At 45.4% G+C, this 25764-nt stretch overlaps 3 protein-coding genes across 12 annotated transcripts in view; 2 read left to right on the top strand and 1 right to left on the bottom strand.

Annotated features, from left to right (window-relative positions):
- CARM1 (coactivator associated arginine methyltransferase 1) overlaps positions 1-1216 on the top strand; it is a 37348-nt gene extending 36132 nt beyond the window's left edge. For both annotated transcript variants that reach the window (XM_036233713.1, XM_016153530.2), the window contains one exon: positions 34-1216. In XM_036233713.1, the coding sequence (XP_036089606.1) occupies positions 34-176 (143 nt within the window). In that variant the 3' untranslated portion in view covers positions 177-1216. The remainder of the gene's footprint in view (positions 1-33) is intronic.
- Positions 638-5943, bottom strand: YIPF2 (Yip1 domain family member 2). Of its 9 annotated transcripts, none has more exons than XM_016153606.2 (10): positions 5828-5943; positions 5525-5580; positions 4995-5152; positions 4832-4912; positions 3803-3890; positions 2483-2617; positions 2230-2396; positions 1972-2154; positions 1772-1889; positions 638-1656 (listed from the first exon to the last, which is right to left on the bottom strand). In XM_016153606.2, exons 2-9 carry the CDS (start codon positions 5553-5555, stop codon positions 1782-1784), a joined length of 951 nt encoding a protein of 316 aa, XP_016009092.2. In that variant the 5' UTR covers positions 5556-5580; positions 5828-5943; the 3' UTR covers positions 638-1656; positions 1772-1781. The 9 variants fall into 9 exon arrangements, with proteins under 9 accessions (XP_016009092.2, XP_016009094.2, XP_016009091.2 ...); XM_016153608.2 differs by having other exon boundaries at positions 5525-5585; positions 5828-5926; XM_016153605.2 differs by having other exon boundaries at positions 5767-5840.
- Positions 5944-5984: 41 nt separating this feature from the next.
- On the top strand, positions 5985-7722 carry TIMM29 (translocase of inner mitochondrial membrane 29). The gene is made up of 2 exons (XM_016153622.2): positions 5985-6096; positions 6180-7722. The coding sequence occupies exons 1-2, from the start codon at positions 6003-6005 to the stop codon at positions 6866-6868; spliced, it is 783 nt and encodes a 260-aa protein (XP_016009108.1). The 5' UTR covers positions 5985-6002; the 3' UTR covers positions 6869-7722.
- The last annotated feature ends 18042 nt before the right edge of the window (positions 7723-25764 follow it).

Genomic DNA, 25764 nt, shown 5'->3' with positions numbered 1-25764 from the left:
GATGGTCCTCACTGTCCATGCCCCGCCCCACAGGGTCCTCCGGCGCCCAGGGCAGCAGTGGCAGCAGTTCCAGTGCCCACTATGCAGTCAACAGCCAGTTCACCATGGGCGGCCCGGCCATCTCGATGGCCTCGCCCATGTCCATCCCAACTAACACCATGCACTACGGGAGCTAGGCCCCTCCAGCGGGGACCAGACTGACAGCATCAGGAAACCAAATGAAGACCTGCCCACCCACCCCTCCACCCTGGCGGCTTTCACCCCTGTACTGGAGAAGCCCAAACACCGGTCACGGCCCTCTTTGCTATGGGAACTCGGACACTTTTTTACACAATGTTGCCGCCGCCACCCCTGCCCCACCACCCACCCACCCACATCTTGGCCCTGAGCGCGTGTCGCTGCTGTATTTTACAGATCATGTCGTGGGAGCCCTGTCCCCTGCCCCCCCCCCCCGTGCCCCCAGTTTAACATCTTCCATAACAGGCGTGTCCAGGCCTGACAGCTGCAGGCCCTGTGGGGCAGGTGGCAAGGCAGAGCCACCACCCCATCCTTGCCTGTCTCCAGCAGGAAGGCAGTCCTGGCTAGGCAGGGCCTCTCTTTCAACTACCAGGCCTTGGTCACAATGGGCGTGACATGCTGCTTTTTTTAATTTTATTTTTTTACGAAAAGAACCAGTGTCAATCCATAGACCCTCTGAGAAACCAGGCCGGCCGGGCCGAGCCAGCAGCCCCTCTCTCAACTCAGAGGCTTAGTGGTGAGGGGCAGCCCTGCTGGGTCTTCAGGACAGAGTGGGGCCAGGCCTGTGCAGCCCCCAGCCCCCTCCCACAAAAAGGTTCACCTCACACTTGAATGTACAACCCACCCCAGCTGTCAGGAAGGCCCTCTGTCTGTGGCCCCTGCCTCTTGCTGCTGTCCTGTCCCTCAGCCCCTGCAGGTTCCCCAACCTCACCAAAACAGGTGGCCTGTGGGCCTGGAGGGGAGGGTCACTGTCAGCCATTGGGGGCAGATGCAGAAACCTCAAGAATCTGTCATTGAAGGCGTCTTTTTTTTCCTTATAGCTAACATTAGGCCTATGTATTTCCCTCGATATTTGTAGATGTTCCAGTCCCTACTACGATGATGGCATTTTGGTCCTCTCCCAGCCTGGGAAGGGGCCTTGCAGGGACCTTTCCCTCCAAAAAATGGAAAAAAAATAAACAAGGAAATGTATGTTTCAGCACAGGCAATTTTTTTCTATTTCTGTTCCCCGTTTCTAATACCCCCAAAATCAGATGTGCTGGAGCTGAGGCTGGGCCCTGCTAACTGGGCACCCTGGGTGGCAGTGAGCAGCCACTGCCACATCCTTGGGCACCTGTCTCCAACAGGAAGGTAGTCCTGGCTAGGCTGGGATGGCCCCATTTGCTCTCCTGCCTGTCCAAGTCAGGGGAAGCAGAAGGCCCAGCAGGTGGCCCATGGGGTGACAGATGCACTAGAAGCTCCCTGCTCAGCCACCCCTCTCCCACCTTTATATAAATTCTCTGAATCACCTTTGCATAGAAAATAAAAGTGTTTGCTTTGTAAGAAAAGTCTGGAAAGTAAGCAGAGTGATCTTGAAGTGTCAAAGGGCCTTCAGTCATTGGGGGGAAGGGCAGGCAAAGGTATCCCCTCAGGTTGGACCTGAAAGAGAGAGACTCTTAGCAGTGGCCCTGTGATGTCGCACCCTCCCGGGGGAAAGGGTAGGGGGAAGGGGGAGTTGGAAGCCCTTACGCCATAGCTGGAAACAGTTCCTTACTTGGGCCTTCCTAGGTTGCCCTTGGTGGAGTGGCTGTCAGGAGTACATTTGGGGGCAGAGGTGTGGCCTGAGGTGGAGGTGCCACATGCTCCGGAGGCAGCGGCTGGAAGAAATAAAACTGAACCGAGACCCACCTGGGGTCAGCATCAGGGCCATCAGGCTGACCTCAAAGTCCAGCCATGACCACCCCAGACCCATACCTTACAGCCCATGGCCAGAAGGGCATGGAGCAGCACAACGGCAGACAGCAGCAGAGAGGCCACCAACCTGGTGTCCTCACGGACGATGGGCCAAAGGGTGAACACTAGGCCAGTGGCTGACAATGCCAGAGCCAATGCCCCCAGGAGCCACTGTAGCCATGGGACAGGGATCAGCCACAGGACCTGGGGGTGACATGGGCAGCTGACTACCAAGTGTTTCCATGGCACCTGCTGCCCTGACCCCTGGGCTGTACTCACCACGGTTGGGATGAAGACAAAGAGCGAGTAGCCATAGACACACACGGTCTCCAGGAAGGTGAAGGGCCCCACGCGCTCCTGGACACCCTTGCGCCAACGCAAAAAGCCCCACAGCACCAGTGGCACCAGCCAAGCGTAGCAGTAGATGGTGATGCTGGCCACGGTCACTGTAGGGCAAGGCAGATAGCTGTGTGACCCTGGGGCCCTATGGTGACTGCCCCACCAGGTGCTGGGCCTTGCCCACTTTGCTTACCCTTGTGGAACTGAGGTGTGTAGTGGATGGAGGGGTCCCTCTGTTGGGCCAACACCAGTGTCAGGTTGCCAGTAATGGCCAGGACGAAGGCCAGTGTGGCACAGATCCAGAAGGGGCCTGTAGATGGGGTGTGGTCTGGTTCCAGACCCAGAGCTCCCATGACAGGTGACTTGTCCTATTTTGTCCCAGCCTCCTTCTACACCCTGGGCTAACTCTACCCCATGACAACCATGTGGCTGAATCCAGTGCTGGCTGTCAGCCTTCACCTTTCTTGGCCTTTCAATGGCCTTTGATGAAGCTGACCTCCTCTGCCGCCCACCACTTCATGCTCTTGGCTTCTGTCTCACGTCACTGGAAATTCCTCAACCTCTGACTCCCTGACCTATTTAATAATAGGGAGCCAGCCGGACTCAGTTCCAGGCCCCTCTCTCCTCACCTCTTGTATGACCTTGTCCAACCTCAGGGTTTTGTGCCACCTCTAGGCTGAAGACTCCTAAACATCTCAAGTTTGGGTCTCTGCCTGGAACCTCAGGTTTACAGGCAACGTTTCCACGTGGGTATCTCCTTCTCCACTCTACCATACTTGCTCTTTCCTCTCAAATCTGCCCAGCCTTTCCCATGAATAAATAACAACTCTGTCTTTCTCATAGTCCAAGAAAAAACCTTGGTGCCCTCTTTAGCACCTCTCTTTCCACCCCACATCTAGGGAGTCAGCGAATTCTGTCAGCTTTACTTTCAAGGCAAAGCCCCAAATCCAACCAGTCCTCTCCTCCCAGTCCAGGCCCCACCACCAACCTGCAGCTGGACCACAGTGGCCACATCTTCCCTGGTCTCCTGTCTTCCACCCTCATCCCCCACAGTGGCCAGTGGGCACCTAAGGACACTCAGCTAAAATCCCTTCTCACCAAAGCTTAGGAGGCCTGTAATTTGTCACCTTGATGGCCTCCTGGCACCTCACTCTGCTCCAATGACAGTGCTGCCCTGCAGTTCAGGTGTTTCTGCCAGAGTTTATACCCCTTCTGGAATGTTCTTTCCCTAGGTCTCTCCAACCCCAACCCTCACACCAACAAGGCTGTTTCCTTCACCCTCCTCAGAGGGTGACCAACCCATGTAAAGTAGCCACACTCATTTTGTAGACCGGCTTCTTCTCTTCCTAACCCCATTGCCCTCTGCAACTTTTAATGTCTTTTATGTTCCTGAACAGTGTAAATTCCATGCTCTCCATGAGTGACTCTGCTTTCTTCTCAGCTATGTTCCAGGCACTGAGTCCACATCTGCTGAATGAATAACTGAATGAGCTGAAAGTACAACCTCACTCACCATATAGGTCGGGCCGATTCCGCAGATGGTGTCGTACAAAGTTGTGGCCAGGTCGGGGCAGCAGTGAGCCTTTGATCCGGTCCAGGACCTGAGGGCACATCCAGGGCCCAGGATGGAAACCTGTCAGGGCTCCTCATCACCCACAGAGGAAAGAGGCCAAGCTCCTGCCCTGACCTTAGAGGCTCCTTCTCTGCTGCCCTTCCACCTCTCTCCACACTGAGAGGAATCAGCTCTTCTCTCTAGGATTGGAGGCCCTTCCCCTGGCCAGCCTCCACTCAGTATGCCAGTGTCCCACCACTCTGATGACTTCCAGGCCTGCCATCTTCCTCTTTACTAGGCTGCCCTTATTGCCTCCCGCAAGCCCAGTAAGGAACGCCAACGAGCCCTGGGCATTTTCCGTCCCACATCTCCAATAAGTCCCCTACTCTGCAGCCCTGGTTTATCATCTCCTGCTCTGGCCTGGGGCCTCTGATGCACCTTCCACATTGCGTATCTCCTTGTTCCACTCAATCCTCTCTTCTCCATGACTCTCCAGAGCACTCCCGGAAAAAACCCCAAATTCCTTAACATAGCTCACAAGGCCCTTTGTGATCTGGCTTCTACCTGCCTATCCCCCACCTCTCACTCTCCAACTATATTGACAGGTAGCTTCTGTGATACTTCATGCCTTCTTTTCATCTTTGGTCCACTGTACATAATGTTCCCTGTGCCTGGAACATACTTATGCTTCCTTCCACTCTGCCCAGCCAAGTCTTCCTTCTCCTTTAAGTCTTAGCAAATTCCTCATTTTCTTGAGAAGACTTTTCTCTAAGCCATCCTATGATGTGCATCCACTGTAAAGCCCCAGTCACCACACCACAATCCTTACTGCGCACCAGTTACTTCTGCGAGCCTGGGTGGGGGGAAGCTCTTGTTCCCCTACATGTGTATCCCCAGCAACCTGCCCAGGGCCTGGTACACAGTGCTCAGTGACTATGTGAAACTCAAGCATGACTCCAAGCCCCATCCCACCAGCTTCCAGGGTCTGACCTGTGAGGTGTCCACATCAAAGAAGCTCTGATAGTAGCCAAAGGTCCAGAACCCAGACTGCTGCTTCTCCTCCTGTAGAAGCTGCACAGCGCAGGCTTTCAGTGCTTGCCCTTCCAGCCTGGGTCAACTGGGCATTGAGCAGAGGCAGGGTATAAGGACTCACCACGGTCTTGTCACTCTCTTCCACCTCATTCTTAGCTCCATAGCTGCCATCCAAGCCCATGGCCACAGCCACATGCTCCTGTGTGGTCAGCTCATCGCTTCTGCTGGTGGTAGCCACATCTGGGGTCTCAGCCAGCAGATTAGTGGCTTCCTCAAACTCTATCGAGAATATGGGATACAGGCATGTTTGGGAAGTCAAGACAACTTGGTTTGGCCCATGGCTCACCTGGGGTCCATGACTCTCTAACCATGGCCACTTCAAGTGTTCTCAATTCAGGGCCCAGCTTCCTTGTTTGCGGGATCTGGGGTGACAAATGAGGGCTGGTTCTGGGATGGAGTCTGATTTGGGGTACCGGTCCAGGTTTGTGGTCTGAGTTGAGGGATGAAGCAGGCTTCTAGTTAGGGCTGGGTTTTGTGGCTGGGGTCGGGGTTCACAACTGACTGCGGCTCGTGATATGAGGTGGGACCTGGATAGGAGATTCTAGCCAGCGGAGGGAGTAGAGGGTCGAGTCAGGTCACAGCTGCACTCACTATGGAAGGCCAGCTCGTCGGCCGCTGCCATGGTCGTTCAGAGGTGTCACTGCATCCTGCTCTGAGGACAGAGGTCGATCAAGTCCGCCCCCAACCCCACTCAGTACCCCTCCCGGAGTCCACCCGTCAGCCCAGAGCTCGGCCTGGCATCTAACCGCACCCACGCGGGCATGAACTCGCCGCCCCTGCCCCACTACCCCATAGATGAAAGGGGCCAAGCTCCCGACCTGGGGCCGTCTCACCTGAGACCGTCTCAGGCGGCGCGGCCAGGAGATGCTGCGCCTGCGCGACCCGCCTACTCACCGTTCAATCCCACTCATCCCGGACAGCAACATCCGGCGACGGTCCGTTTTCTTTCCTCTTCCGATGGGAAGCCACATCCCGCGATATTGGCGCTTGCGCAAATGAGACTCGCGGGGCCTTTTATTTCGAATACCTGGCGTTTCTCTTCGGAGATCGGACACCAAGCCGGAAGAGGATGGCGGCGGCCGCTCTGAGGAGACTTTGGTCGCGAAGCCGCGGAGAGGCTGGGAACGCGGCAGCCGCGAAGCCAGGCGTGTGGGCGCGGTTGGGTGAGTAGCGGCGAGTGTCAGGAAGTGGCGGGGTAGGTGGTCGCAGCGGCTGGACTCCTCTCACCACGCTTCTCTCCCCTTAGGCACTTGGGCCCGCGCGCTGTTAAGGGACTACTCGGAGGCCTGTGGGGACGCGGCGGCGGCGGCGCGGGCCCGGCCCGGGCGGACAGCCATGTACGTGGGGCTATTGGGCGGTGCGGCGGCCTGCTGCGCACTGGCGCCGAGCGAGGCGGCCTTTGAGGAGGCGCTGCTTGATGCTTCGGGGGCCCTCCTGCTGCTGGCGCCCGCCACGCGCAATCGCGATTCAGAAGCCTATGTGCAGCGGTTGCTTTGGCTTCGGGGCCGCGGTCGCCTGCGCCACGTGAACCTAGGTCTCTGTTCTTTGGTGTACGAGGCGCCCTACGACGCCCAGGCCAGCCTCTACCAAGCCCGCTGCCGCTATCTGCAGCCCCGCTGGGCTGAGTTCCCGGACCGGATCCTGGACGTGGGTTTTGTGGGCCGCTGGTGGATGCTGGGGGCTCGGATGCGCGACTGCGACATCAACGATGACGAGTTTCTCCATCTGCCGGCACATTTGCGCGTCGTCGGGTCCCATCAGCTACACTCGGAGGCCAACGAGCGTCTCTTCGATGAAAAGTACCAGCCTGTCGTGCTTACCGACGATCAGGTGGACCAAGCGCTGTGGGAGGAGCAGGTCTTGCAGAAAGAGAAAAAGGACAAGCTGGCCCTGAGCCAGGCCAACTCGTTGGTGCAGTCGCAGGACCCGAGATGAAACCCAGTGAGCCCTGGCACACTGTCTGCCTGGGATTGCGCAAGTGGTTGAGTGAGTCTCAAGTGCACGGTGACTGAAATAAATTATATAGAGAGTATTCCCTCGCTCCGTTTTCACAAAATTAGGGGGCCTTTCCCCTTCTCACATTCTTCCTTGTTAGCCGAAGCTAATTCGGGGGCTTCTTGGTCTAGCAGTTGGGGAGAGCAGAGCAACAAGACCGTGTAATGTTTATCACTGCCGGAATTAGTAATGAGCCTTATACATAAGCAAGCCTTTTTCTTTGGGCCTCACCGTCCCACTGACAGGTATCACTTCTGTCAGGTGACTCCCAAGCTCTCCTAAGGCCATTCAAATTTTTGTCTTAAATTTTGAACTGCAATGTTTATACTGTCATTTTCATGAGTAACATTTTTTTTTAACTTTAACTTATTTTGACAATGGAAAAATGAGACATCCTGTGTTCCCTTTGCCCAGCTTCTTCCAAATGATAACATTTTACATAAGCAATACCAATCTAGAGACTGATGACATTGGGATGACTATTTGGATTTTACAGGGAAAATTTTTGCAAAAACATTGTGCTTTTTACCATTCGTGTATTGATAGTGATGTTAAATGACTTGAAAGGATAAAACAATTTCTCTTGTGGAAATATATACAGAATTATGGATTCTGGTTATGTTATGTTTTAAGTAATCTTAAAAACACAGTCCTGTGGAAAGGAATATGTTCATATACATAGCTGGTACTTAGATTATGGTTATTATACCTTAAAAACTAAACTATTAGAGGAATGAGAGTGACTTTCACCTAGGTGGTCTGTGGCTAGTTAATAAAACCAGAGATGAAACCAGCTTTGTTGTGACGTTTATGTTCATGTGCTTTGCTGTGAGTTTCATGTGAGTTTCTGTACTTGAACCTTCTGTTCCATTGGTACTATGAGTGCACTGGACACACAGTAATTTTTATATCCTTATTTTTGGGGGCAGGGGTTATCTTCCAAGTCAGCACATCCATTTTACGAAGGAAAAAGTGAGGTTCAAAAAGTTTGTTATTTTTCTAAGACTGTGACAGAGCCGTGATTCAAACTGTAACTCCCAATGCTGTCACTTAATTCTCAAATTCACGGCACTATCTTTGATCCTAACAACATCCTGCCGGTTACTAGTAAATACTACTATCACTAGCCATAAGTAAAACTTGAATACAAATGTAAATGAATATTTAAAAATGCAATGAAGAAAATATTAAATTGTAATCCTATATTGTTGCCTGCCAAAGCTCTGGACTTAAATCCTGACATTTTTGTTCAAGAGAGAGGGATTAGCCAACTTCAAGGAAGGGTTTAAGGTACACTGGCATCAGAGTGACACTTGTTCCTTACCATAATCAGAAGTTTTGAAAGAGGACTGCACATCTCCACTGCTTGAGTCAGTTACGAAGTGCCACTTTTGACTTTCTGCCAGGGTGTGTTCCATGCAGACCTCTGGTAGCTGTGAAGCTCAACAGTGGCAACAAACTAAACATCACTCAGCACGTTGATAGGAATTAAGGGGTTTGGTATAGGCCTGGAGGCCATGTGCTCTTATCTTTGGTAGGATGGTTGGCCTTTCGCAGAGGAGTTCTACCATATGTTCACTCCCAACTCCGGCAGCACTGGCTTCCTGAGTTTGATATATCTCAGTGTGCACAGGAGCTGTTAGATTGGACAGTGGGTCAACCAGGTAGTCCTCATGCTCTGCATCTGGGGGCATACACAGGCTCCCACAGGATGGGTCCAGGTCTCCTTGTTCACCTAGTGAGCCCCCAACTCCCCACAGTGCTCAGCCCAGTGTGAGCCCTAGCAAATGTAGAAAAACTTAGATACTGTGCATGCCCATTGTGGGTGGGAGCTGGTATGGGCCAGCTGGGGAATGACAAGCAGACTGAGGTTGGTGCTTCATCCATTGGCCAGCCCAGGGGAAGAGGCCTTCTGGCTTCAGCCCTGCCCAGTACCAGAAACAGCAAAGTGGACATACTGTATCTATTTCCATAGAGTAGTAGGATCTGGGAAAGTGGGGTTTGATACTCAGCTCTCACACTTTCTAGCTTTGTGACAAGACCCAGGTCAGGGCAATTGGGGCAAGGAAAAAAAGGCATCTAAATGTTAAACTGTCATTATAGGCACGTGCCACTTAATGATGGGGACACATTCTGAGAAATGCGTCGTTAGGGGGTTTTGTCATTGTGCAAACATCACAGTACTTAAACACACCTAGGTGGTCTAGCCCACTTACACACCTAGGCTATGTTATAGCCTATTGCTCCTAGGCTACAAACCTATACAGCATGGTACTGTACTGAATACTGTAGGCAGTTATAACACAATGGTAGTATTTGTGAATCTAAACATATAAAAGATACAGTAAAAATAATGGTGTGCAAAATAAAAAATAGCGCACCTGTATAAGGCACTAACCATGAATGGAGCTTGCAGTATTGGAAGGTACTCTTAAGTGAATCAGTGAGAGAGTGGCGAGTGAGTGTTAAGGCTGAAGGCATGACTGCATCACTGCCTCACTGTGCACTTAGGCTGCACAAGGTTAAATCAAGCACAGAAAAATGCAATCAAAAGCTGTGGTAAACATAAGATGTACACTGCTTTACAGCAAACTTTTTTTATGTGGTAAACATAAGGGCACACTGCTTTAGAGCAAACTTTTTTTTATAAGAAAGAGTACACTCCAAAGTAACAAAAGTATTGTAAATACAACATAGCTGTGAATTTTCAAATATTAAGTACTGTACATAACCATACTTTTATACTTCGCTAAAAAATATGTTGTGTGCTATACTATAAAAGTATGTGCTATACTTTTCTATAGCTGGCAGCATAGTAGGTTTGTTAGCATCACCACAAACACATGAGTAATGTGTTGCACTACAGCCTTACAATGGCTACGACGTTATTAGGCAATAGGAATTTTTCAGCTCCATTATAATCTTATGAGATACTGTGGTATATGTGGTCTGATGTTGACTGAAACCTTATGCAGCACATGACTATATTTGTAGATGACATATATATAGAAAACCCTGAAGACTCCATCAAAAAGGCTGTTGGAACTAATAAATGAATTCAGTCAAGTTGCAGGATGCAAAATGAATATACAAAATTCTATTATTTCTATACACTATAGACTATCAGAAAGATTAAGAAAACAATTCTGTCTACAATTACAGCTAAACGAATAAAATACCTATAATAAATTTAACCAAGGAGGTGAAAGACTTGTACACCAAAAGTTGTAAGACATTGTTGAAAGAAACTGAAGAACACACAAATGAAAAGAAATTCCATGCTGTGGATTGGGAGAATTAATATTGTTAAAATATCCATACTACTGGAAACAATCTACAGATTCAGTGCAATTCCTATTAAAATGTCAATGGTATTTTTCACAGAAATAGAACAATCCTAACATTTGTATGGAATCACAAGACCTCAAATAGCCAAAGCAATTTTGAAAGAACAAAGCTGGAGGCATTCCACTCCCTGATTTCAAACTATATTACAAAGCTAGAGTAATCAAACTGGTATGGTAACTGGCATAAAAACAGACATATAAATCAATGGAACAGAATAGAGAGCCCAGAAATAGACTTGCACATAAATGGTCAAGTAGTTTACGACAAAGGAGTCAAGAATACACAATGGGCAAAGGACAATCTATTCAATAAACAGTGTTAGGAAACATAACAGCCACACACAAAAGAATGAAACTGAATCACTATCTTAAAACAAAAAGCAACTCAAAATAGATTAAAGACTTGAATGTAAGACCTGAATTTATAAAACTTAAAGAATATAGGCAGGAAGTTCCTTGGCATTGGTCTTGAGTTTTTAGATTTGACACCAAAAGCAAGGGCAACAAAAGAAAAACATGTGGGTAAGCGAAAAAGGAAAAGAAAAACAGGTGGGTAAGCGAAAAAGGAAAAGAAAAACAGGTGGGGCTATTTCAAACTAAAAAGCTTCTGCACAGCAAAAGAAACCAACAAAATAAAAAGGCAACCTGATGAATAGGAGAAGATATTTGCAAATCACATACCTCATAAAAGATTAATATCCAAAAGTAATTAAAGAACTCATACAGCTCAACAGCAAAAAAAAAAAAAGAAAAAAAAAACCAAAAAACAAAACACACACACACACACAAAAAAACAAACATAAAAAAAATCCAATTATAAAATGGGCAAAAAGGGTCTGAATAGACATTTTTCCAAAGAAGACATACAAACAGCCAACAGATATATGAAAAGATGCCCAATTTCACTAGCTATTAGGGAAATGCAAATCAAAACCACAATGAGATATCACCTCACACTTGTCAGAATGCTTATTATCAAAAAGACAAGAAATAACACATGTTGGTGCACTGTTGGTGGGAACACGAATTGGTACAGCCAGGACAGAAAACAGCATGGAGGTTCCTCCAAAAATTAAGACTAGAACTACCATATGATCCAGCAATCACACTTTTGGGTATTTACCTGAAGTAAACACCAGCTTGAAAAGATACCTGCACCTTCATATTTATTGCAGTATTATTTACAATAGATATGGAAACCATGGGGATGTTCATCAATAAATGAATGGATAAAGAAAATGTGGTATATATACACACAATGGAATATTATTCAGCCATAAGAAGAAAATCTTGCTATTTGCAACAATATGAATGGACCTTGAAGGCATTATACTCTGTGAAATACGTCAGAGACAAATACCGATCTCTCTTATACGTGGAATCTAAAAAAGAAGAAAAGTAAATGAGCTCATAGAACAGATAAGTTGCTGCCAGAGGGTTGGGGGGGTAGGGGTAGGGGAAATGGGCGAAGGGAGTCAAAAGGCACAGACTTCAAGTCATAAATAAATCATAGGAATGCCATATACAGCATGGTAACTCTCCTTAATACTGTATCACATATCTATAAAAGTAGCATTTGAATCTTGGCTTTCGCACTCACTTTGTGACTGACCTGGGACAGGTGAAGTGACAGCTCCATGCCTTAACTTCCTTACCTAGGTATAAATGGGAATGATTCTCTTCAGAACTGTTAGAAAAAAAAATCACATGAAAGCATTCAGAGTCCCTGGTGTGGCCGTGTGGGGAAGACTGAGGCTCTGAGTCCATGCTCTGCCCTCCTGTTCCCTTGGAGGGGCGGCTGCTCCTCAGCTATAGACAGACAGCCCAGCCTGCTGGGATGGGGGTGGCCTGGGGCTGCTCCATGAGGAGAGCTCAGTAAATGGATGACCAATAGAGTCTGAAGCCTAAGTGTGGGCATCCCTCGGAGTCGAAAGATGCTCGATCTAATGTGAACATTTCCAGTTCTCCCTTTCTCTTAAAGTTTATTCTTGATTAGCTTTAATCATTTCCATTTTCCAGGCCAGGACAGCAATTGGCCACCAGTTACATCCTCAGTGCCAGCTGTTTTAATCAGTGAGACCAGCAGAGGGCACCTGAGGCTTGGTTCAGAGAAGCTGGCTGGTTCCTCCAGCCTTACTCATAGGAAGGGCTGGCCAGTTTGCTTTTGTCCTGAGAAGCGGCAGGTATTGCAGTCAGCTGTTTACCGTTCTTTCAAGATGGTAGGTAGATGGTGGCCAAAGTCAGGGCTGCAGAGACGGGCCACATCCATCCCTAGAACTTGTACCTACCTTGTTAGCAGAGGAAGCCAGTGTCCTACAGTTGAGACATCCACAGGGAAGGGCAGGATCGCCTAGCTGGCCCTGGGAGCTTGTAAACCTCCCTAGTTTTCTGGGCATTGAATTGAGGAACCCAATGTGCTAGGCCCTGGGTAAGGGAAGCCATGTCCCTGTCACAGGATTTAAGGAGGGACCCCTCTCAGGATCCAGCAAGCGCAGGGTCTGTTCCCAGAGGGGATGCCTCCTTAAATCCTGTGCCTGAGGCACCTAGAGCCCTCCCTCCAGTCCAGGCCTTGCAACATGCTCAACGACAAGTGCGCCGAGTGTGCCCAATCACTCGAGTGTTCCCTTTGGGCTTTTCCAGACTTGCCTCGGCCCTGATGCCACAAACTCTTCTTAAATTTATACTCAAGCCACAGGTGCAAGGGCATGAACCACCATCTGACTTTTTATTTTTAACTCTCATCCAATCACCCTCCTCCAGGTTTGGTCACGTGGCAGATACAGGCAAACCTCTGAGATATTGCGGTTGGTTCCAAAACACCGCAATAAAGGGTGTATTGGAATTAAGTGAGTTATCTTTTTCCTGGTAGAGACTTGTCTTCAATTTGTAAAAAAAAGACATCTGTGGAACACAATAAAATGAGGCATATCTGTACTTATTTGGGAGACACTAGAGAGAGGAGAGAAAGGACAATGGGACCTTAAGATTTGAGAATAGCTAACGACATTCTAAAACTCTTTTGTATGAAAAATTCCAAATACACAAGCAAGTCAGAACCCACATACACTCATCATCCTATTCGACAGTTAAGATTTTGCCACGTTTACGCCAGCTCATTTTTCTCTGAATTATTTTAAAGCAAATCCCAGACTTCACATCAACTCACCCCTATAATTTCAGTATGTGTTTCTTTACATAATGACCATACAAATGTCACAGCTAACAAAATTCACAATAATTCTTTTTGGTTTTATCTGATAGCAATCCATGATCTCCTTTCCCTAGTAATCTTATAATGTCTTTTTACACTTTGGTTTATTTGAATTTAGATCCAAATAAGGTCCACGCGTTGTATTTGGTTGTTGTGTCTTTTAAGTCCCTTTTAATCTAGAGAAGTCCCCCCACCCACCCACACACACACACACAAACCTTTGACCTACTGCGGAAATGGGTTCTGTCATTTTAAGAGGCATCTCGCCTATCAGATTTGTCAGCTTTGTCTCTGAACTTGTTCCTTTAACCTCCATAGCTCCTATAAATCAACTCTCAACTCAGAATGCACGGTGGGTCCACCTGGAGAACGTTATCTACAGACAGACCTCGTTTTATTGCGCTTCACAGATGTAACTTTTCCAAACTGAAGGCAAGGCCCTCCATCAGCAAAAAGATGATGACTTGCTGTATTTTGATACTCGCTTCATTGGTAGTCTAGAACCAAACACACCAACATCTCCGATGGCGGCCTGGGTCATTCATTATCACAAATGATACCGTGAGGAAGGCCACCTCTGGGCCAGGTGAAGCCAAAATGAGGGTAACAGCCAGGAACTAGCCTAGAGTGAGCTGGGACCTGAAGCTGCCTTGGGGACTGCAAACATCTTATGCAGCCAAGGAGGGCCCACAGAAAATATTTTCTTGGATCCACCTCAGTTGTCAGAGATGTCCCAGGGGTTCCCTTTCCCCCTTTTTTTCTTCTGCGACTCACTTTGAATAAGGGGGAAAATGCCACGGTAGTTGGCATTGCTAAAGCTGTAAATTTTTTACTTTTATTTTTATTGAGGTGAAACTCACATCATCAAATTAACCACTTTAATGTGTACAACGCAGGGGTGTTTAGAACATTCTCATTGTTATGTGACCACCATATCCTTCTACTTCCAAAGCATTTTTATCACTCTAAAATGAAACCCTATGCCCATTAAACAGCCACTCCCCATTCCCCTCCCATCTGGCCTCTGTCGACCACCAATCTGCTTTTTTGTCTCTAAAGGTTTACTGATTCTGGATAGTTCATATAAATGGAATCATACAATGTGTGACTTTTTATGTCTGACCCCCTATTTAGCCTAACATGTTCAAGGTTCATCCATCTTGTGGCATGTGTTGGGGCCTTCTTCTTGTTTAATGGCAGAGTGACATTCCATTGTATGACCACATCATTGCCAACAATAGCAGAGTGATAAGCTGGCAGCCAGCTGAGAGTGAGGAAATCCTCACAGGGTCATCACCTTGAGAATTTGCAGGACGAATTTTAAGAATATTTGTAAGGAACCAGCCCTTTAATATCAAAATTTTATCACTCAAGTAGCAACTGATTTTAGAGATAACATCATATTGTCGAAAGAATCCATCCTGTCAGAAAGACTCGCATTCGAAAAGCAATAACATGTAAAAGCCTATAAAACCCAATTCTCTGCAATGATATAAAGACGTGTTAAACACCAAATTAACATCAGATTCAGGATGACTACTTTCTCTGCCAGGGTCCAGGGTGCGAAACTGAGGAGGGGCACGTTGGAGAACAGCTATATTGGAAGAGCTGAGTGGTAGGTATTCGGATGTTGGTTGTATTACTCTTGATACATTTTGCATCTCTTAAATCTTGTATAGTAAAATCTAGAATGTCAAACAAAACTGGGAGTGGTTCAAGGAACAACAGCCAAGTAGCTGGGTAGCCTTCCATTTTTCACCAGATGGGCATAGCCACTCAGTACTACTCAAGCATTGGGATCACAGGAGGATCCCGGTTTGGAGTTAAGGATGAGCCTGGAACTACCTTTATCCCCTTAGCAGACACATTAACATAGAAATTTGGGTCCAGGCACCAAAGCTCTATTATTCTGGAGAAGAATTTTCAGAGACCAAATGACTCTGCATGCGACTGTAGCTCTCATGTAGTAACGGTTTGAGAGTATATAGTCCATGGACTCCAGGCTTTTCATGGTACCTCGAAAATAAAGAGTGAAAGGTGGATTTTTGGAAGTATGTTATAAAGACTGTATTTTTTGAAGTATCCCCATAAAGGGTATATTTGTCTAAATATGTAGATATGCCTAAAAACTGAAATGAGTATAAACTTCCACAAGGAAACAACAGTTAACTCCAGGCCCATCCTTCTTATGGAATGCCACAGAAATTAACAAGAGGGCAAGATTACATTCTCCAACATAGAAGTGTGGCCAGGATATGGAATGAACTAACAGAGCAAGTTTCAGCAGAGGTCGAAGGTAAATTCCCTAAAGCGGAAATGCTGGGTTAAAAGATGAGTGCATATACATACACCCATTAGGGGGTCTTTAATCAAAATACCAGAAATTAAGTGTTGGTGAGGATGCAGAGAAACTGAATTCCTGTGTGCTATTGGTTGGGATGTGAAATGGTGTGGCTGCTTTGAAAAATGGTTTGGCGGCTCCATAAAAAGTCAAGCATGCCATTATCGTGTGACACAGCAATTTCACTCCTAGGTGCACAACCAAAGAAATGGAAGCAGAGACACAAACAGATATTTGCACACCCATATTCACAGCAGTGTTATTCACAATAGCCAAGAAGTAGAAACAACCCAAGTGCCCACTGATGGATAAAGAAAATATGAGCATATCCACACAATGAAATATTATTCAGCTTTAAAAGGAAAAGCATTCTGAATGTGCTATGACATAGATAAACTTGAGGGCATTATGTTGAGTGAAATAAGCCAGACACAAAATGAGAAATACTGTATGATTCTACTCATATGAGGTATTTAGAGTAGTCAAAATCATGAAGAAAGAAAGCGGAATGGTGGGTGCCAGGGGCTGAGAGAGGGAGGTGGGGAGTTAGTGTTTAATGGGGACAGAGCTTTGGATTTACAAAATGAAAAGAGTTCCAGGGATGGTTGGTGGTGATAGCTGCACAACAAATGTGAATGTGTTCAAATGCCACTTAAAAATCGTTGCGATGGAAAATTTCTTGTTGTATGTATTCCCCCCCCACACACACACATGTGTGTGATTGTCTTTTTGTTCGGTTGTGCCATGTCCCATAGGTGTCGGCCTGTCCTTCCCTCCTGCCAGCAATGTATGCGACTGCCAGCTGTCCCATAGCCTCCACTACTGCGCCTGTTGTCAAGCTTTTGGGTTTCACCAACATGATAGTTGAAAAATGGTGGCTCCTTGTTGTTTTAATTTGCATTCCTTTATGAGCGATGTTGGGAATTTTCTCATGGGCTTATTTGGGGTTTGGTTTCATTTGCTTTCTATGAAGTGGCTGATCAGATCCTTTGCTCTTTGGTTGTTAACCTTTACTTACTGATGAGAATTCTTCATATTAGCATGTTAGGTTTTTCCCTGTGGCCTGAGCTGTGAATATTTTCCCCAATCAATTATTATATGGCCACAAAAAAAGTTTATTTCTATGTAGTTGAACTTATCAACATTTTAACTTCTAGCTTTAGAGCCATAGCTAGAAAGGCTTTTCCCATGCCAACTTTAGAAAGGATTTTCCCAAAGTTTCTTCAAATAGTTGTGTGATTCCTTATTTTATCCCTCTAAGCTTTTTTAAAAAGATTGTGTTAAAATACACATAAAATTTACCATATTAACCATTTTTAAGTGTCTAGTTCGGTGGCATCAAGCACATCCATGTTGTTGTGCAACCATCTTTACCGTCCATCCATCCCCAGAACTCTTTCCATCTTCCCAAAATGAAACTCTGTCCTCATTACACACTCACTCCCTATCCTCCTCCCCAGCCCCTGATCGGTCTCAATGATTCTTTCAGTCTCAATGAATTTGACTCTTCTAGGGACCTCATATAAGTGGTTTAATACAGTAATTGTCCTTTTGTGTCAGTTTTCATGCCAGTTATCCTCAATAAAACTTTTAAAAATAGACTTCCATTTTAGGTTTACAGAAGAAGTGAGCACATGGTAGGGAAGTCTCCAGAGACCTTCTCTCCCCCACCCTCTAGTTAGTTCCCTCTATAATTAACATCTTGCTTCAGTGGGGAAACATTTGTTACAACTGATGTACTGATATTGATACATTATTATTACCTAAAGTCCACAGTTTACATAGGGTCTGTCTTCTGTGTTGTACATTCTGTGGCTTTGGACAAAGGTATAATGACATATATCCAGTATTACAGTATCAGACAAAATATTTTTACTGCCTTAAAAATCCCCTGTGCTCCGCCTACTCCAGTCCCTGGCAACCACTGATGTTTTCACTGTTTCCATGAATGTCATAGAGTTAGAATCATACAGTATGTAGCCTTTTCAGATTGGCTTCTTTCACTTAGTAATATGCATTTAAGGCTCCTGCTTAAATGCATATTACTTAGAGCTTGATAACTAAGTTTTAAAAATCATTAAATATATTCCATTAGTAGGATTACCACGGTTAATCTATTCACCTATTGTAGGACATCTTGGTGATATCAGTTGGCTGGGTGGGTTATGGGTGGCGGTGGGGCCTTGGCACTTGGCAGCCACCAGAGGGCGTCAGATCCCCCTTTTCCCTCTCCCAGGGTTGGCACCAGCCATCACCCAACTGTTCGAATCCACTGTTTGCTGCATTATGGTTGATCTGATTTTTGCCTTGAACTGGAATTGATCTGGAAACCGCTTGTGGGAAAAATTAAGTTAGACTTGCTTTCCTTTTTTCTTCTTTTTCTTCTTCTTTTTTTAGTCAAAAGGAAAGTTTATTAGAATAGGAGTAACACTCCACAGACAGAGTGTGGTCTCCTCTGAGGCAGAGAGTGAGACAGTGAAAGAGACAGTGAGAGACAGAGTAAAGGCACTGAGAGAGACAGTGACAATAGAGAGAGACAGGACAGTGAGAGAGGCAGAGGAAAGTCAGTGAGAGGGACCTGGAGTGTTCAGGGAATTCAGTTTATATGTCATTCCTTAGTTTCCATTTCCTTTGATATGGACATACAATGAAGAAAAGGAAGAGTATGTAGCTGAAAAGGTAAGAATGTGTAGAGTGAAACTCCAGATGGCAGTTCCCAGCCTTTAATCTATAAGCGTCCTATTGTTTTAGCCATAGAGAATGGCTCTTGGTTCCTGTTTCTCCTCCACAGGTGTGGGAATGGGCTATTAGCAGTCCCAGCAGAAATTTTCCTTTGTTCTGCAGGTGCCCTCCTGGCCTGGTTGCAGGGTTGATCAGCACATTGCAATCTCTGATTGTGGCTTGATTAACATTTTAATTCTCTTGCCTCCTCCCTACATCATTCCCCCACAGAGATTTTATTCCCTTTTTCTTAAGGAGTGTTGAGGGACAAAGGTCTGTCTTCTGTAACTTCTTCAAAGTTGAGATAGGGCTGTAGTCCACGCCTACTGGGAATAAAAATCTCTGGAAGTCTATTTTAAGGGCTCCCGGAGGCAGAGAATGTGAGGTCATTTGTGCACGTAGAAGTGGTAGGAAGCCTTGCAGCCCGACCTGTTGTGGCCGAAAGGAGCTGCGTAGTCTTTTAATTTGAAGGCTGGACAGGGTTTTTTGGCAGGTCTTCTCTGCAATCCCAACCTGGTGACACCAAGTCAGGGAAGTTAGAGGAAGAAAACTAGGAAAAGTAGAGGGGACTCGTGGACTCCTGCTCAGTTAGAGAACGAGTCTCTCACCAGCCCCCTCCAAATGGCTCGACTGTTTGCCCAAGGCCAGTTGATCTGTATGTAGGGAAATTACTCCCAGTCACTCTCAGATGAGAGGTGCCATGGCCAATTTGGGTGGGACGAGTTTATGTCCTTCAGTCCCTTCATGGTTAGCCAGAAAAGATGATGCAGGACAGAGCAAATTTTCCCAAGTGAAGGGAGACCAAACCCTGTACTAAGAGAAGAGGGTCCTTTGGTGGAATTCAACGCACATGCCAAAGTTGGAGTCGAAAGGAAAGTTTATTAGAAAAGGAATAACACGCAGAGTGTGGTCTCCTCTCAGAGGCAGAGAGAGAGATAGTGAGAGAGGCAGAGTAAAGGCACTGAGAGGGACTGGACTTGCTTTCCTTTGAAATAAAAACCAGGGTTTCATGACTAGATGTTTTCCTTGGAATTGACTGGGGGTTGTAGGGGGTACTTGCGTCAATATTTACATTTCTCGTCTAGAATCTTACTCTCAAAGAAACTGACTGAAGTACCACCTGATTCTTCCCTCTATAGAGATGAGCAGGGGGAAAAGATAGCTCAAGTCCGATTCTCAGTGAGTGTGATGCCACCAACCCCTTGCATTGGATGCTTGTGTCTGGTTGGATGAGAAATCAGGGGCTGAACAGAAGAGGGGATGGCTTGGGAATTGTGTAGGTTCACTCTGGTCTGAGGGACCCACCTAGAGAGGATGTCTTCCTCTATCTAGTGAGCATGTTGAGTGGCTGTTGCCAGCTGCATACGGAGCTTCCTCCCCAAGTGTGTGCAGACCACCCCCGGTGGATTCCAATGCAGGTGTGATGGGCCACCACGGCAGTGATGCCTCGTTCACCCTGTGTTGTCACAGGATGATATTGCTTGTTCCCCAAATACTGATCGATTTTTAAGAATGTGTTTATTAAGGGCCTAGGATAATAAAGGGCATGAATTTATACACACACATAGGTTTTTAATTATTAATCCATGATATATTATTACACACTGAATCCAATTGAGGAGAAATAGGGCCTTTAAAGCCACTTAAGTGTTTCCATGGAAACCTGAGTGAAGTCAGAACTCTTTTAATTCTTTTTCAGTCCTTATTTCCTGGTCTCTCTCTCTCATCCTTTTTAAAGGGAAATGAATCCAGAGCAACCTGAACCAAAATAAATCGAACCTGAAGGGAACTTTAAAAAAACCAAACTTCCAGCCACACCTATGGTATTTGAATTCCTTAGATTCTCACAAGACATTTTGCCTGGACCACTGCCTGCCTCCAGGAGCCAGAGGGACCACGGATCACAGGGGAGATTTCTAGGGAGCCTGGCCTGGGGGTCCAGGAGGCCTCCAGGGTAAGGAAGGGCATCCCAGGCAAGAGCAACATTGTGGTGGGACGTTGGCCCTGGTATAGAGCTGGGCTTGGTTCTACACGGTTGGGATGGGACACACATTTTGTAAAAATTAATAGCCTTTAGTTTTTAGAATAGTTTTAGGTTTTTGGAAAAAACGAATAGTAACTATAGGGAGTTTCCGTATACCCTCCACCAGCTTCTCTTCTCTACCCCACCTTCTCCAGGTATTAACATCTTGCATTAGTGATAAAGAATGAACCAATATTGATACATTACTATTGTTAATTGAAGCCCATAATTTATTTACATTACAATTGACTCAGTGTTATGCAGTTGTGTTTGGACAAATGTATAATGACACGCATCCACCATCACAGTATTGTACAGAATAGTTCCACCACTGTGAAAATTCCCAGGGCTCTACCTATTCCTCCTTCACCTCTGAAATCCTGGAAAATACTGATCTTTATCATCTCTGTAGCTTTGCCTTTTCCCAGGATGTCCCACAGTTGGAATCACACAGTGTGCAGTGTTCTCAGACTGGCTTCTTTCACTAAGCAATATGCATTTAAGGCTCCTCCATGGCTTTTTGTGGGCTGACGGCACTTATTTTTTTCTTTTTAGTTCTCACATACTTTTTTGTTAATTGTGGTGAAATACACATAAAAATGACAATCGCAATCATTTCTAAGTGTTCGTGTCAGCAGCATTAAGTGCATTCACGTCATGTAGCTGTCCCCACCTTCCAACCCCAGGACTTTCTTCATTTTCCCAAACTGAAACTCTGTCCTCACTAAATACATCTTTTTTTTTTTTCTCAATTAAAAAAGTGGCAAAATGCACATATCAAAAAATTTACCATCTTAACTATTCTTGAGTGTACTATTAGTTCAGTGGCATTAAGCACATTCACGTGATTGTACAATCATCCCCACCATCTGTCTCCAGAACTTTCTCATCTTTTCAAACTGACACTCCGTCCCGATTAAACACTAAGCCCCCAATCGCTCTCCCCCAGTGTAAAAGTGGAAAATTCTCCAGTAAGCTAGTCACAAAGACAAGACAGGGAGTGATATTCTCAAGCGCTAGCTCCCAAGGAAAAAAAAAGCAAACAACATCACCGCCAGGATGCAGATAACAGAACTGGCTACCAGGCTCTGTTTGCTATAAGATTTAAGAGTCCCCCAGAAACAATATATCTTTGTACTAGAAGATAACAGCCAACTTCTGCTTCTATAATCTGCTTAATGTTTAACCAGGGTGTAGTTCTAGGAGATGTCCTGTGCAAAGATATACTAATGGCTAACTTCTGCTTCTATAAACCTGCTTGCCTGATGTGGTTTTAGGCTTTATAAGCTGCCTCCTCTGGAAGCTCAGGGCTGATTCTCTAGTGGGGAGAGTCAGTCACTGGCTGGCTAATAAAGGCTCATAATTAATCTCAGTTGGCTCCGTAGGTCTTAGATTTGAACGCACTGAAACACCAGCTCCTGGCTCCCACCATCTACTTTCTGTGTCTATGAATCTGATTCCTCTAGGGACCTCCTGTGAGTGGGATCACACGGTATTCGCCTTTTTGTGTCTGACTTATTTCACTGAGCATAACGTCCTCAAGGTTCATCTATGTTATTGCATATGTCAGAATTTCCTTCCTTTTTAAAGATGATTGATAAGAAAGGACTTACCTCTGTCACATTGCTATTTGTTTTCTATATATGTATAGCTTTTTTGGTCCCTTATTCCCTGCATTATTGTCTTCTTTCATGTTTAGTTAATTGATTGTAGTGAAACATTTAAATTCCTTTCTCACTTCCTCTTATGTATATTCTATAGCTATTTTCTTTGTGGTTACCATGGGGATTACATTTAACACCCTAAAGCTATACTACTGTAATATGGATTTATTCCAGTTTCATGTCAATAACATACAAAAACTGTGCTTTTTTTCCATCTCCATCTCCACTCCTTTCAGTTGTAGATGTCAAAAAATTACATCTTATACATTGTGTGTCTAAAACAATAAATCATTAATTTCTGAAATGTATTAGTCTCTCAAATTATGTATAAACTTACAAACTGACATTACAATAATACTGGCTTTTAGAGTGACAATTCTTTTTTTAAAAAATGTATTAATCTCTTACATCATGTAGAAAACAAACAGTGGAGTTATGCACCATTGTTAACATAATGCCAGCTTTTATGCATTTACCTTTATTGAGCATTTTATTCTCCACGTGGCTTTGAGTTACATCCAGTCCAGTGTCCTTTCATTTCACCCAGCAGGACGCCCTTGAGCATATCTTGCAGGTCTAGTGGTAACAGACTCCCTCAGCTTTTGTTTATCTGGAAATGTCTTAATTTCCCTCTCACTTTTGAAGGACAGTTTTGCAATATATAGGATTCCTGATTGACAGTTTTCTTTATTTTGCACTGTAAATATATCAGACCACTGCTTTCTGGCCTCTACAGTTTCCGATGAGAAATCTGCTTATGATCTTGAGAATCTTTTGTATATGATGAGTTGCTTCTCCCCTGTTGCTTTCAAGGTTCTCTTTGTCTCTGGCTTTTGACAGTTTGATTATAATATATCTCAATGTGGGTTTCTTTGAGTTCATTCTTCTTGGAGTTCATTGAGCTTCTCAGATATTTATTAAGCTTCCTGGATGTTTTTATTCATGTCTTTCATCAAATTTGGGAAGTTTTCAGCCATTATTTCTTTAAATATTCTCTCTGCCCCTTTCTCTCACTCTTCTGGAAAATCATGAGTATGTTGGTTCACTTGATGGTTTCCCACGAGACCCTCAAGCTTTGTTCACTTTTCTTCTTTTTTTTTCTATTCCTCAGACTCAATGATTACTGTTGTCCTGTCTTAATTTTTGCTGATTCTGTCTTCTATTTGCTCCAATCTACACTAGAATTTCTATTTAGGTTTTCTATCTCTTTATCTACTACCTTGATGTCCCCTTTGTCCTCATTTTACAGGCAAGTGGCAGGATCTGAAATCAGACCTCAGCAGTCTGGTTCAAGTCCAAGGTTTTATAACCATTGCTTCCTCTTGCCTTGGCAATGGATTCTGCATTAGTTCACTTCTGCAGTTCATATCACCCTGGGACTTCCCAGTTACTTACCTAAGAGGATACAAAGCCCAGGGGGCAAGAAACCCTATAAGGTGGCCTGCGTTAAAATGAGACTATGCATCTTAGCATTAGAAAAATCTAAAACAAAAAATACAACAAAAACCTCTCTCCACCTCATTCAGAAAGCAATTCAGGGTCATTAATTTTCAGAACATACCACATTGGGGGATAAAACAAGACGGCCCCTTTTCTTTAGCTCTCAGCACTTTATAAATGCTTCTTAGGTGCCTGTAAGGGCAGCATAGACTATCCAGCAACCACCAATACCTTCACGGTGGTCTGTAAACCCCTCCTGGTTCATCTTGCGCTTCACTCTGTAAAAGTGGAAAATTCTCCAGTAAGCTAGTCACAAAGACAAGACAGGGAGTGATATCTTCAAGTGCCAGCTCCCAAGGGAAAAAAAAAAAAATCAAATAAATGACATCACTGCCAGGATGCAGATAACAGAACTGTCTACCAGGCCCTGTTTGCTATAAGATTTAGGAGTCCCCCAGAAACAACATTTTTGCACCAGATGATAACAGCCAACTTCTGCTTCGATAATCCGCTTAATGTATAACTAGGGTGTAGTTCTAGGAGATGTCCTGTGCAAAGATATACTAATGGCTAACTTCTGCTTCTGTAAACCTGATTGCTTGTTTGATGTGGTTTTAGGCTTTATAAGCTACCTTTTCTAAAAGCTCGGGGCTGATTCTCTAGTGGGGAGAGTCAGTCACTGGCCGGCTAATAAAGGCTCATAATTAATCTCAATTGGATCCGTGGGTCTCAGATTTGAACACACCATAACAACTCCCCTTGCCTATGCACTTCCTAGCTCTTTTCAAACACAAGAACACAAAGCATGGGCATACCTCAGGGCCTTTGCATTTGCCATTTCTTATACCCAAATGCTGTCTTTCCCATATACCTGCCTGGCTCCCTCCCTTCATTCTTACTAAAAAGGTGTTATCAGACCACCCTGCCTGGGCTCACTCTATAGCTTCTTGCTCCTCGTTAATGTTTTCTCTGTCCATCTCCCATACTGGAAGAAGGTTTGAAGGAGCAGGGACCTGCCTCTCCTGTTTGCTACCATCCTCCCAGTGCCCAGCGTGTGGGACAGATTCAGTCAATGTTATGGACTGAATGTTAGTGTTTCTGCCCCCTCAATTCACACATTGAAACCCTAACCCTAATACTAGGCTTTTTGGAGGTGATAAGGTCGTGAGTGTGGAGCCCTCATGAATGGGGTTAGTACCCTTATAAAGGGTCCCCCAGGGAGACATCCTTCTAGACACTGTGAAGTGAGCTCTCACCAGACATCAAATCTGCCAACATCTTCATCTCATACTTCCAGCCTCTTGAGCTGAGGGAAATAACTTTCTGTTCTTTATAAGCTACCCAGTCTATGGTATTCTATCATAGCAACCTGCACAGACTAAGATAGTCATTATTTCTAGTTAAATGCATGAATTTACATCCCGCACCTGATATTTTGTAGAGAGGGCTTTGAGGTGACCTCTAATGACAGCTTGATTTGCTGCAAATGGAAAATCCTGTCCAATCATTGAGCGATGATGAATGACACTAACTGGATCTCAGGCATTAGGTCCCAGTGACCATAGATTATATTTAGGCTGCTTGCCATCAAAATGCTACTTATTTTCCAAAGAGTAAGATCCTCAATGATCTCTGCACTTGAGACCATAGCTTGGAGGCTATTCCACTTCAGCAGGTGGTAGCAAGCTCTGTTTTATTTGCCTGAAAATGTCTTCATTTCACTGTGTTCTTAAAAACAATTTTTGATACAAAGTGTTAGGTCAGTGGGGGAGGGCCAGCCGAATACCTACCTGGAGACTTCCCAGCCTGATATTGGAATCCAGAGCTCCCAGTCTGACATCAGAATTCTGACGCCCAACTGATAAGGGCCCATCCTAAATCCCAACGCCCAACTGATAAGGACCCACCCTAAAGCCCTGGCGCCACTACCCCAACCCAGATGCTCAATTGACACTCCCCATTCCATATCCTACCCCCACATAACCCTATAAAAACTACGCCCTCCCATCCCAGGGAGTGACTTCTCTGGCCCCTCTTCTTTCAGGACCAGTGAACCTAGCCCAGGAGCCCTCTCTCAATAAAGGCTTGC

Source organism: Rousettus aegyptiacus, unplaced genomic scaffold, assembly GCF_014176215.1.
Source record: "Rousettus aegyptiacus isolate mRouAeg1 unplaced genomic scaffold, mRouAeg1.p scaffold_m13_p_16, whole genome shotgun sequence".
Classification (NCBI taxonomy): Eukaryota; Metazoa; Chordata; class Mammalia; order Chiroptera; family Pteropodidae; genus Rousettus; species Rousettus aegyptiacus.
Note: the sequence above shows the minus strand (reverse complement) of the source record. Positions and strands in the feature narration are given on the sequence as shown.